The 11681-nt window shown below is 42.0% G+C and overlaps 1 protein-coding gene across 12 annotated transcripts in view; it reads left to right on the forward strand.

The window, feature by feature from the left end:
- eml1 (EMAP like 1) overlaps window positions 1–11681 on the forward strand; it is a 56695-nt gene that overhangs the window by 16010 nt on the left and 29004 nt on the right. For 8 of the 12 annotated variants that reach the window (XM_032499471.1, XM_032499472.1, XM_032499473.1 and 5 more), the window contains exon 1: window positions 7–624. The exons of the other annotated variants lie outside the window; for them this stretch is intronic. In XM_032499471.1, the coding sequence (XP_032355362.1) occupies window positions 558–624 (67 nt within the window). In that variant the 5' untranslated portion in view covers window positions 7–557. Of the gene's footprint in view, window positions 1–6; window positions 625–11681 lie in introns of those variants that run through there. 12 annotated transcript variants of the gene reach the window in all.

The following is an 11681-nucleotide window of genomic DNA, read 5'->3' on the forward strand; positions in this document are numbered from 1 at the left end:
ACACACACACACACACACACACACACACACACAGTTTCTGCCTATGCCAGAGCCTGTCTGCGCTCTCAGCTCAAGCCCTCTTAAAGCTGTTTTTCTGTTGGAGATCAGCAAGAGCTAACGACACACAGCTGCCTCTGCTGAAGGCAGAAGGACAAGACGAGAACAGAGGGAGGGGAGAAGAGTACAGGAGGGAGGAGAGGACGAACACAAGAGGAAACAAAACCACCAGCAGCCTCTTAACTTCTGTATCTGTGTCTGGTGCAGTCATTCTTTAGCAGGGTGTGTTTTCTGCTGTAGTTCAGGACTTTTTTTGTCAGAGGGGGGTGGAAAAGAAGAGGGGTTGGAGTTCACATGACATAATTGGAGTGAATGGGTTGCCATGGTGACTTACCCAGGGAGCCTGGCCCGTGCAGAGTAAATGGAGGGAGCGCCGTGGACGCCAAGTGAACGATAAACTAACGGAGGGGAGTCACCAGAGAGAGAGAGAGAGAGAGGGAGAGGAGAGCAAAGGAGTGGTGGATAACAAGGAGCACAGAGGAGTGGAGCAGAGGTTGAGAATGGAGGACGGGTTTTCCAGCTACAGCAGCTTGTATGACACCTCATCACTGCTACAGTTCTGCAACGGTAAAAAACTAATCCTTTCCTCACTCTACGAACCCTCCCCCCCATTTGCTCAGCTGCATGTTGTTTCTCTAGACTTGACATGTCACCAGCTGACTGGCTAAACTCGGCACCAAGTAGAGGTGTGTGTCTGTGTTGCAGACATGAGACATGAGCTATTTAACTCCAGCTTTTAGTGCTTTGCTGAAAAAGGAGTTCAGCCTTTCTGTTGTTGTGTAGCTTAACATTGTCAAAGTAGAAAATACTTGATTTTGAACAGACTACGGTATATTTGAATAAAACAATCCACCAACTCCAGTTTCTGGAATCATGGCCAAAATAGTGTCAACAGTGTATGTGAGCCAGAAGCCATCAAGAAAGCTCATAAACAAAGCGAGAGAGAGGATGAGGAACAGTCCTTTGCTCACAGCAGCTGCCCTGATTACTCTGGTTCTGCTTGATGTGTTGAGGGGTATGTCATGAATATATTTCTCCCCTGTTGGCTGAATGAGACAGAACAGAGATGACTGCTCATGTTGCTTTGCTGCACTAACGTAATTTATTTGCTCGCAGAGGAAGAAACCATACTTCAGGCTGCTAATGTTATGGGTGGGAGAGGGTGACTCAGGGAAGAAGGAAACAGCATGACACATCAGTATGACATCAGCTTAGGATTTAGGATTCTTTTAGGATCCAAGTAGCTCTAGTTTCTTTTTGAAAAAGTAAGCCCTGATGTATCTCCTAATATTTAGAAATACCCAAACTACTATACTATTCTAAAAAAAAAGTCATACAATGGTGCATAAGTGTATCTCAGTCCAACATTTCAGAAGGATTTTACTTTACAATTTTGTTTTTGAGCGTGTTGCTCATTTTGATGATACCATCACTGCGTTCATACTGACAAACTATGTTAGTGATTATGTTGGTGAGCCCCCTACACAAAGGGGATTATCCCCAACACAATAACCGGTGTCTCTAATAGAGACTAGTGTAGCAAAGGCATTTTAAATAAAGCTGTAATGCCGATTTGAGCTCCACTGAACCAGCTAAATAAAGACTGAATTAAATATTTATCATGGAGTGACTGTGTGGTGGTTAGTGAGCGTGAGCTGTCATTGATGCAAGAATACAGTAACGTAATTACCATTGGTGGATAATGAAAAAAATCAATAATATTAACTGTGCTGTGTCAGCACTAGCAGTCGATGGGGGAAGATGTGGGGGAATACTTTTGTCTGACAGAAGGAAATCACAGAGGTATCTCCCGCCATGGAGACCGGGTACCTCACTACTTTCATGAATCACTGATGAGGTAAATCCAGTTAAAAGCTTTTGTCCCTTATGGATTTCCCTCATTAAATGTATAACAATCCTAAAGGAGAAGAAACAGACAAAGAAACAGAGGAGTTAGAGAAGCCTATGCTGTAGTTGGAATAAAGATTATTAAAAACTGAAAAATAACACTTTGAGGTCTGAAGGCATTTTCAGATATCTTCTTAAATTCTCCTTTTGATGGTTTTTGCATATAACCTGATACCTGTGTGTTTTAATATAAAAATGTTTGGAACAAACTCATCTTTCTGTATAGTGACACCCAAAATTGTTCCAACGCAATGCATGAAGAGATGATTTGGCCCTAAAGTGGAAATATTTCTCACATCTCTTGTGAAAACGTATCTAAACTCAATTGTTTTGGTGCTTGAAGTGTGTTTACAAAAGTCTATGGTTAACAAACGTTGCGTAACATTTGAATAAAATAGTAAATAAATGTCTAAAATTACATTTTGTAATATCGCCTTATGAGTCGGAGTGTTCTCAAACTTTGCTTGGACTTCCGGTGTGTCTTCTGTCCTGAGAGGGTTAATGTAGAAAAGAGAAATATAACTGTTTTTCTTCAGCTGGGGGGGCTTCTCTTGGTACATGAAATCCATAAAGGACTAATTAAATGGTACATTGGCCTTATTTTTGATTTAAATGAAGTGTAAAATCACTAGTAACGAGGTAACCGTAACTAAAGTAAGGCAGCAGGTTGTTGGTTTCAAAACTGAGCCATTCCATTTGTCACAATAAGTGCTGATAACCCAATAACCCAAAGTATCTTAGGGAAAAGAAGACAAGTGGGTAAGCACCTTTTCTACACACATGTTGTATTCATGTGTGCTGAGACTGCCAAGGATAACAACTGGGTTGGTTGGATTGACCTGAAAAACAGGTGTAGCAGGTGTTCAGAAAAGCTCCATGACTTCCTCGGAAGATGTTGAAAAGGAAATTACTGAGCTTCAAAAATCTCACAAATTACAGTGAGGTGACATGTACATATAAGTATTTTATATGAGTCACCCTTGAGTGTTATGGTGACAGGTGAGAGAAGTTAAGTGTCAAAGCAATCAACCACTACACTTATTCCACTTTTACTCCTTTCATGTCATGACCAGCAACCAGAGGGAGAACTTGCGAGTTGTCTGACACTGCAAGGTTGTTTTGTAATTCTTTACAATGTCATGTTTCCTCTCTGAGAGAAAGTCAATGAAATAGACATGCTGCTTAGGCACAGCTGCCAGGGATTTTCCAATCTCCAACCCCCTGCTTTCTCTCTCTCTCTCTCTCTTTCCCGTCTCACACACACACACACACACACACACACACACACACACACACCACACGCGCACATGCACAAGCACCATGCACATACAGTACAATAACAGACACACACTTCAACGCCCTTTGTTGTTCCAGCCGAGATTATGCTTCACAGACTGCTAATTGGGTGAACCTTAGTTAAGGTGTGTGTGTGTGTGTGTGTGTGTGTGTGTGTGTGTGTGTGTGTGTGTGTGTGTGTGTGTGTGTGTGTGTGTGTGTGTGTGTGTGTGTGTGTGTGTTGGTGTGTGTGTGGGTGTGTGTTGTACCACAAGCTACAGCGAGGGGTGTGTGCTCAAACATCTTCAGGACGGACGTGCGTGCGTGTGTGCGGAAAAGTAATATCAAATTGCTCGGCCACTGCTATCCAGCTGAACCCAGATTCACTCTAAGCAAAAGTCAATGATGTCATACATTCGCTTCTTTCTCTCCCAGTCGCTCAACCCGTGTGTTGTGGAGCATCCAACCAGACTAATGGTCAGAGACTAGGTCAGCTTACTGCAGAAACATGCGCAGACTGCATGCTTTGTCCTCAGGAGGTCGGGGCAAGCTTATAGGCTAATTGAAAATTAGCCCCAACGCATGCACGCACGCATGCATGCACGCACGCACGCACGCACGCACGCACGAGGGAAGTGAATCCTTATTATGTTAAATCAATTAAATAGTAATTTGGAATCTACTGGACCTGGAGCAGAGGACAGTTTTGATTGAACTAGTCTGTGTTGTGCACCTGGTAATGAGGTTGCTGTTGTTTTTATATTATTTACCACTTTTCTGATATCAGATCAGCAGCAAAGAAAGTATCCATTTGATGATTTCATCACTTTTAAGGACCATTCTGCTAGTTTTCGCCTGCTGTTACAGTACCACCAACCAGTATCCAAAGCTTACCATAACTTCGGAGTTTGATTTCATGCGATTTCTTTTCTTTCTCTACAGTTTGAAAAGCAACATTTTTTTATGCAATAAACAACTAAATTCACATATTTTTCTACAATGTCCTGTCTGCTTATTGTTTATTTTTATGGCTTTAAATTTAAAACATGAAATCAATGCTTTTTGACACCTAAATGTGCGGCCGTGTCATCGACCCAGTGTGTCGTTTGGGTCTGCGGATGTGTTTAGAATTTTTCACTTTGATGGATTGTGATGGATATAGTGGATCTTGTAGACTGTTCATTAATATATCAATTATTTATGTGATTAATTTATGATTCTTCTTAGTAGGGCTTGACATTAACGTTTTGAGGCACTTGTCCTTTGGACGAGTACATTTACGTTTCACCTGTCCATGCACAAAAGTCACTTGTCTGGGTAAATTTATAAAAAGATTTTGTGTTTTGCTAATGCAGAATTTGAACAAACCGTTGAAAGCATCCAAACACGATCAACATTAATACAATTTAGTTTTCTATTTAAACAGTAGAAACAAATGTTTCCCAAGAATAGATTTCCCCTTCAACAAGAAAAAAGGATCTCCAGACTCCATAATATAAAGTAATACTTTGCAAGCCAGTGTGCAGTGTATCACCAGAGGTAGTGGTGACTTGAATTTCAAATTATACTACATCTAAAATAACTTTGTGGCCATAACAATGGATTTTGCCACAAAACGTTGATTTTCTTTTTACAATTTTTTATTTTCTGCCTTGCAGAGGCTGATTTACCAAGGGATTCTTTAAAAGGTGTAGCTACTTCACAGTTGATTATTAGCTGATATGTAATCCAGCAAGTCGTGGAGCTGATGTTTTACAGTAACTGACGGACAAATGAGCAGTGGAGTGGTAATGTCACGAGGCAGAGAGACAGTCGCTAAATCAGTCAAATTAACTTCATGCTTCATCCACACAAAGCATATTGCTATCACCAGTGACATTTGTATTCGGCTCGTTTTCTGTGAACGATGTGGCGACGGGGTAACGTTGAGTTGGAACACAGACGTTCCGCAGTCAGTGAAAATACATACATGGACTTTAATGGAAACCTATCGACTCCACCGCCGTTCTGGAGCGGATCCGCAGCCGTTACGCAGTTAGCGGTCTGCTGACCAACTGTCGTCGGGTCTAACGTTAGACAAGCTGCTGCTGGGATTGTGGGGGAAAAAAAATGTATTCCTCTTGAATCGGTAACATAGACATAGAGTGGCACATAACGTAAAGTAACATGACATTTTATTTTCACTTCCCCACTTCAGAAGTGATTTCTCTTCCACTTGCCCTACAAAAAATCCACTTGATGCACTAGAAGCTCCTGATGTGTTAATAAGAAATTCGCTTAATAAGTGAATCTGGCTCACTTACAGTGCTGTACTACTGTTGATCACACACTCAAGTTCATTTCAAAGCACCCAGCCTCTCCATCCAAACAAATCTATTCGCCTGCATTCATTCGTGAGATTTGTTCGTTTACCTTTTGAGCTAATGATGTCTGCTCGGATTTGGATCAAAAATCAAAAATTTTATCTCTGTGCTTCACACTCATGTTGTACAAACCACAGGCACACTGGCACAGCCCTCACCTTACCGGCAGTGGCAATGTACCATGATGGGAACCAAAACATGCCAGCAAGACAAGTGTGGGGGGGCTTGGTGCGGAAGGGAAGAGGGATACAGAGAAATTAGGAACAAAAACCAGCAAAGTAGATGGAAAAGATTTTTTAATTAGTTGGAGTGCATGTTGGGTGGGTTAGGCATCGCAGGGCAGAGAGGGGAAATTAAGAGGCTCATTTGATGTTTGATGCACAGTAGAGGTGACACAACTCCATCCAGTCTCCTCCCATTCTTGGCTCAGCATCTATAAGTATTGCCATCCAAACCCTGATTTATAATGGCACGTGTAGAGGGATTAAGATTAAAGCCCCACTCACGTTACCAACCACAGAAGCCAAGGAGGGATCCCAAGGAGGAGGAGATGGCGGTGTATGTGTTTGTATGTGTGTGGGTAAAGTGTTTTACTTAAAACTTCAGTTCCAAAAATATTGCTAGGGCTTTTGTCTTCTTTGGCTTACGATAAATTGTGCTCTAAAACAGCTTCCTAAAGTGAGAAATCAAAGTTATGCCTTCCTGTTGAGGTTAAACCCACATGTATTGACTCTCAGCTTGAAAATATACTCTATATTTAATAGAGAATATCGAGTCCACTTCCTCATTTGCCCCTCCTTCCCTGCTCTTTAACATTATCCATCAAATACCAAGTAAAACCTGCTGGCAAGCTGACCTGCACTTTGATATTTCCCCACTCACATAAAACTGCACAAAATGTCAATAGAGGAACAGAGTATTAGGAAATGATTTGTCTGTCCACCATCATTCTTCTGTAACTGTACCATGTACCAGAGTAGCAGTTTAATACATATCGACCTGAATGAGATAACTCATCCACTACTGCTGATTCATTTATAGTTTGAGCTTGATTTTCCATACCTGTGTCAGTGAGAGCATACACTACTCTCCATTTCAGTTTTTATCCTACTCCAATCTACCTCACTGTTACTGGATTTCTTGCATTGTTACCACTGTGACTCTCTCTGTCCTTTACCCTGCTTTACTTTCCCGTACTTTCTCATGCTCTTTCTGTTTTCTCTTTGCCCTAAACCCTACGTCACATTCTCGCGCGCTCTTTGTTTTTTGTGCGAGTTCCCTGAGTGGAGCTCAGTTGGTTTTTATCTCCCGACAGACATTCAGATATTGAGCCGGTGGTTTGCGCCTCTGTAGTCAAGAGTCACACTACCCCCTCTCCTACTCCTTATTTCCCTCACTTTTTTTCTCCCTTTTTCCTGATAAGGGTATATCTTGCACTTTCACTTTCATGCTGCAGAATAGAGAGCCATTAGCTGTTACACAGAGTGACAGTGTGTGCTCATTAAATGTGTACACATTAGAGCTGCATTGAGTTTGTGCGGCATGCTAAAGCGGTAGGTACTCTGCATCTCCTGCTCTGTGGTGTCTTGTCAAAAACAGCAGACTGTGCTGCAGGAGAGTAGAGCTGTGTGTTTTGAGATATTTGGGAGCCAGCAGATCTGTGGCTGGCCCTGTTGCCAGTTGAGAAAGAATGTCACTTGTGTAACAAAATCAGTCCGGTGTCCATGCACTGCCAGCCCTGGACACTGGTATCCTGCTCTCTTCATGTGCCCTAAATAGAGTACTTGTAAGTAGGGTATTCTATAGATACTTACTGTATAGAAAGTAAAGTAGGACACAAGCCAGGATCATACTGAGTCAAGATTAAATGAAACTAATCAGCAAACAGTAGAGTGAGGGCATTTTAGCAGAGACGTTTACAGCCCCACTAATGAAGTGATTAACTGACATCTGTCCAGTACCTGCATGCATGCAAAGCAATGCCAGTGAACAGATTGACATTCTGCCCTACATCTAAAGGGCACTAAGATCTAGACTGGGTGACACTGAGCAACTGAGTAATTTCTCATCTTCATAATCTACTTTTCAAACAGGAATAATGTGATATGATGTTTAAGGCTGCAACTCATTTGCAAAACCATTTAAAAAAAAAATATCAGTTACAATTTCTAAGAGCCCTAGTTGACGTTGACTGTGTGAAAGAACAGTCCAAAACCCAAAGATACTAAATAAAGAAGAAAAAGAAAAGCAACAAATCTTCTCCATTGTTGCTTAAAAAAATACTTAAATTAATATTCAAATATCAAAATAGTTGCAGATAAATTTTCATGTTGTGTCATTTTAATATTTGAGCTTTGTAACAAAAAACCTGCTGAATCCCATTTTTAGGGCTGAATCCAACTTCAGCCGTTGTTATAAAGCCAGAGTGTGACAAATGAGTAGTATTGCAATACATCAGATATGTAAATCAATATTCTTTTACCAATACCATACTTTCTGTTGCCCTACTAACGTTGGATTTCCACCAACTGCGGATCGGCTCCGCTGTGTGCCGGCTCCGTGCTCCGCCGTCCTTCAATACCTACCAGGTCCGGATTTGTATTGGAGCGGCTGTGGCCAAGACTGACAGCTGAAGTCACAAGGACCCAAAAGATCTTGTGAATTCCCGTATGATCGCGCAGTAAAACAGGATGTAGTTTCTATATCAGAACCACAAAACCTCTGTTGACTTCAGGCATTATGACATTTTCAAGGTGTAGTACAGGGAAATATTCTCCGTTGGGAGCACGGTGTATTTTATTTTGAAAATTAACCGGATGCTCTATTTTGTTATGATGCTCGACTTCCTGTCCCGCACAATCTGAATTGTGCTGAATTGCTGCGGAGCTCTCCGGTGTCCTGCAAGAATAAAAGCTCTGCGTATCTTCTCCGGGGGGCTGCAGCTGTTACGCAGTCAGGGGTAAGGCAGAGGCACCTTCATCCTTTTTTCCAGACATTGGAACTTTGAAAATGTTTTCCTCTCCGTCAATCGCACTTTTGTACATTTGTTTGTTATCACCTCCCTATGAAACTCTCTATAAAAAATGTTTTCCCTCTTCAGTCACACAAATCTTGTTATGTATGGTGTTGTTATCTTGTGATACATTACTTTTTATTCAGAAACAAGGTCAGAGTCAGCATGCTCATGGAACCTTCTGCCTTTTGGTAAGCCAACGGACAGAAGATACTTTTTAATATAAATTTTTTTCTCTCTCTCTCTCTCTCTCTCTATCCCCAAGTGCAAATCAAAGGGGCTTTTTTGGCATGAGTTTCATTAAAAAAGTTGCCAAAGCATCTCACTCTCTCTCTCTGTCTCTTCTCTCTTGCTTATCTTTTTCTCCACTGACACACATTCATGCACCCTCATCCTCATGACCCACTAAAACAATCAGGCATGTAAAGCAGGAGCGTGCGAGGTCCTGTAAAAATTGTGTGTGCAAGACTAGTGCTTCTGGCAGTACAACAGAAGGGGTGTGTGTGGGGTGGTGTGTGAGGTGTGTGTGTGTGGTGTGTGTGTGTGTGTGTGTGTGTGTGTGTGTGTGTGTGTGTGTGTGTGGTGTGTGTGTGTGTGTGTGTGTGTGTGTGTGTGTGTGTGTGTGTGTGTGTGTGTGGGTGTGTGTGGTGTGTGGTGTGTGTGTGTGTGTGTGTGTGTGTGTGTGTGTGTGTTGTGTGTGTGGTTAGTTATGTGTGTGCATACCATCACAAGGTCAGGAGAGGAGACATGCAGGCTGCATGAGTCCTTGAACGGATGTCATGGATATGTAAAAATACCATGGAAGAGCCAGAAACAGAATAGTGTTGGTAGGATGCTTCCACTCTACATGGTAACACTGAGAAGAGCTTTGACTTCTACCTGTGGGGGAAGGTGACTAGTAGCCTAATAAATCACACAAGACAGCAGAATCCTGTGGTGCTGCCAGTATTTTTAGTCTCTGCTTGCTGCTAAAAATATTACCAAAGCTATTCTGTCCAATCAGACACTCGAGAAAATAAAAAACGGATTCAATTATGCATTTTTACAAATGAAGAAGCTGCAAAGTGCACTCAGATGTTCAAATGTGTTTCAAATTAGTATGCAAATGATTTCCAGAACAGATCATCTGTGTGTGTCTGTGGTAGTGCAGGTATGTGAGTCTGCATTCATATGTGCACATGCATGTCTGTGCATATGAATGTCTGTGCATAAATCTCCCTTTTAATCCCACAACAAACCGTTTAAGACGAATTAAAGATCAATTTAATTACTGTGACAAGGTGTGTTGGCTTGATTATATTTATGGTAATAATCTCCATCAGCGTATTGTCTCAAGTTTGCCAAAAGTCACGGCCCACTGATTTGGTCACTCCTCATCTCTAAACCCTGGCCAGGATTTTGTGGTTTTTGTGAATAGATATAATTAACCTTTCAATGCCCATGGGGCAGCGCAGAGGCTGCCCAGCACCCTAATTGGTCCCTTTCACCTGCTATGAACAAAGGGGGAAGCTGTGTGTGTGTGTGTGTGTGTGTGTGTGTGGTGTGTGTGTGTGTGTGTGGTGTGTGTGTGTTGTGTGGGTGTGTTGTGTGTGTGTGTGTGTGTGTGTGTGTGTGTGTGTGTGGTGTGGTGTGTGTGTGTGTGTGTGTGTGGGTGTGTGTGTGTGTGTGTGTGTCACTCCAATTGCATGTGTTTAGCCGCACTAACAGATGGAGAGGGAAAAGAGGAGAATCCCATTAGAAATTCCATTAAAAATTGATTTATCAAGAACACAGCTGCAGAGAGAGAGGAAAGAGGATGGACAGGGGTATTGGTTTGTTTACCCCTCAACTGTTTTTTTTTTTTTTTGGGGGGGGGGGGGTCCTTTTATTTCAGAGTGACAGCGGATCGACAGGAAAGGTGGGAGAGAGATAGGGGATGACACGCAGCAAAGGTTGGATTCGAACCCGGGCCGCTGCAAAGGCCTCAGCCTGCATGGGGCGCACACTGTTACTGGATGAGCTAGAGGTCGCGCCGTACCCCTCTACTGTTGTCACATTATCAGTTTCAATGAAGGGTTAAATGAAAATGAACAAAGAAAAACTTGCAATTTAAGGTGCACAGGGGCAGACCAAACAAAACAAAAAAAGGTTGCTGGCTTTTTGATGTTGGGAGAGAGAGCACAGCCTGCAGGTCTGGCCACTCTGACAGACGGCCTCTTGTCTTGTTTTTATGCATACCAGGGATGACCGAGCCAGATTACAAACTGTATGTGATGATGGGAACATCCTAAACCAAAGTGAATGATGACAATAATAGATATTTGTCTTTCACCCGCAGCCAAAACCACACGATGAATGAAAAATGATATGGTAAATCTTCTGGTACGCATAGTCTTTTCTCAAGGCACCCACTTTGGGAACCACTGTTCAGCTGCACAACTGCAAGGATACGTCTTTTCTCAAATGTATGTAGAAAACTTCACAGTTCATTCATTCAGTTATTCATGGACATTTTTTGACACAATTTTACATGTCCTGAACAGATTGTTTTTTCAGCTTTACATTCAGAATTCTAACGCAGAATACTTGTACAGTCTGCTCGACACCTGTCCTAATCTGACCACTGTGACCACAAATAGCAACGACAATTTAATGAGGTGGCCTTGGGAGGTTTTTTGCTCACTCAAGCTAAACATGGAGGTGACAGGCTCAAGTGTGTTTTTCGGGCGATTTCAAAGCTCTGTTTATGAAAATAGACTTCATGTAGAAGCAGAACACAATAGTAAATTATCACAAAATAACTCCTGAGATGAACAGAGACGTAAAGCAGTGTGAGTGCATTGGAGAGTAGAATTCAAGAATAGAAAACACAAAAAGCAAAATCATTGCACAGTAAAATCAGTTTTCAATATTTCTCTTTAGTTGTGTAATGATCTTGTCTGCTGCAAGCAATGCTGCTGTATGTTCTCTCCCGTCCATATGGCAGATGTATGATTGGTCGATGTTCAGGATGCTGACAGTCTCTGGTACACATATTCTGTCACAATGTCTCTGTATTTTGTGTGTGTGTGTGTGTGTGTGTGTGT

The sequence above is a fragment of the Etheostoma spectabile genome, chromosome 20 (assembly GCF_008692095.1).
Source record: "Etheostoma spectabile isolate EspeVRDwgs_2016 chromosome 20, UIUC_Espe_1.0, whole genome shotgun sequence".
Lineage (NCBI taxonomy): Eukaryota > Metazoa > Chordata > Actinopteri > Perciformes > Percidae > Etheostoma > Etheostoma spectabile.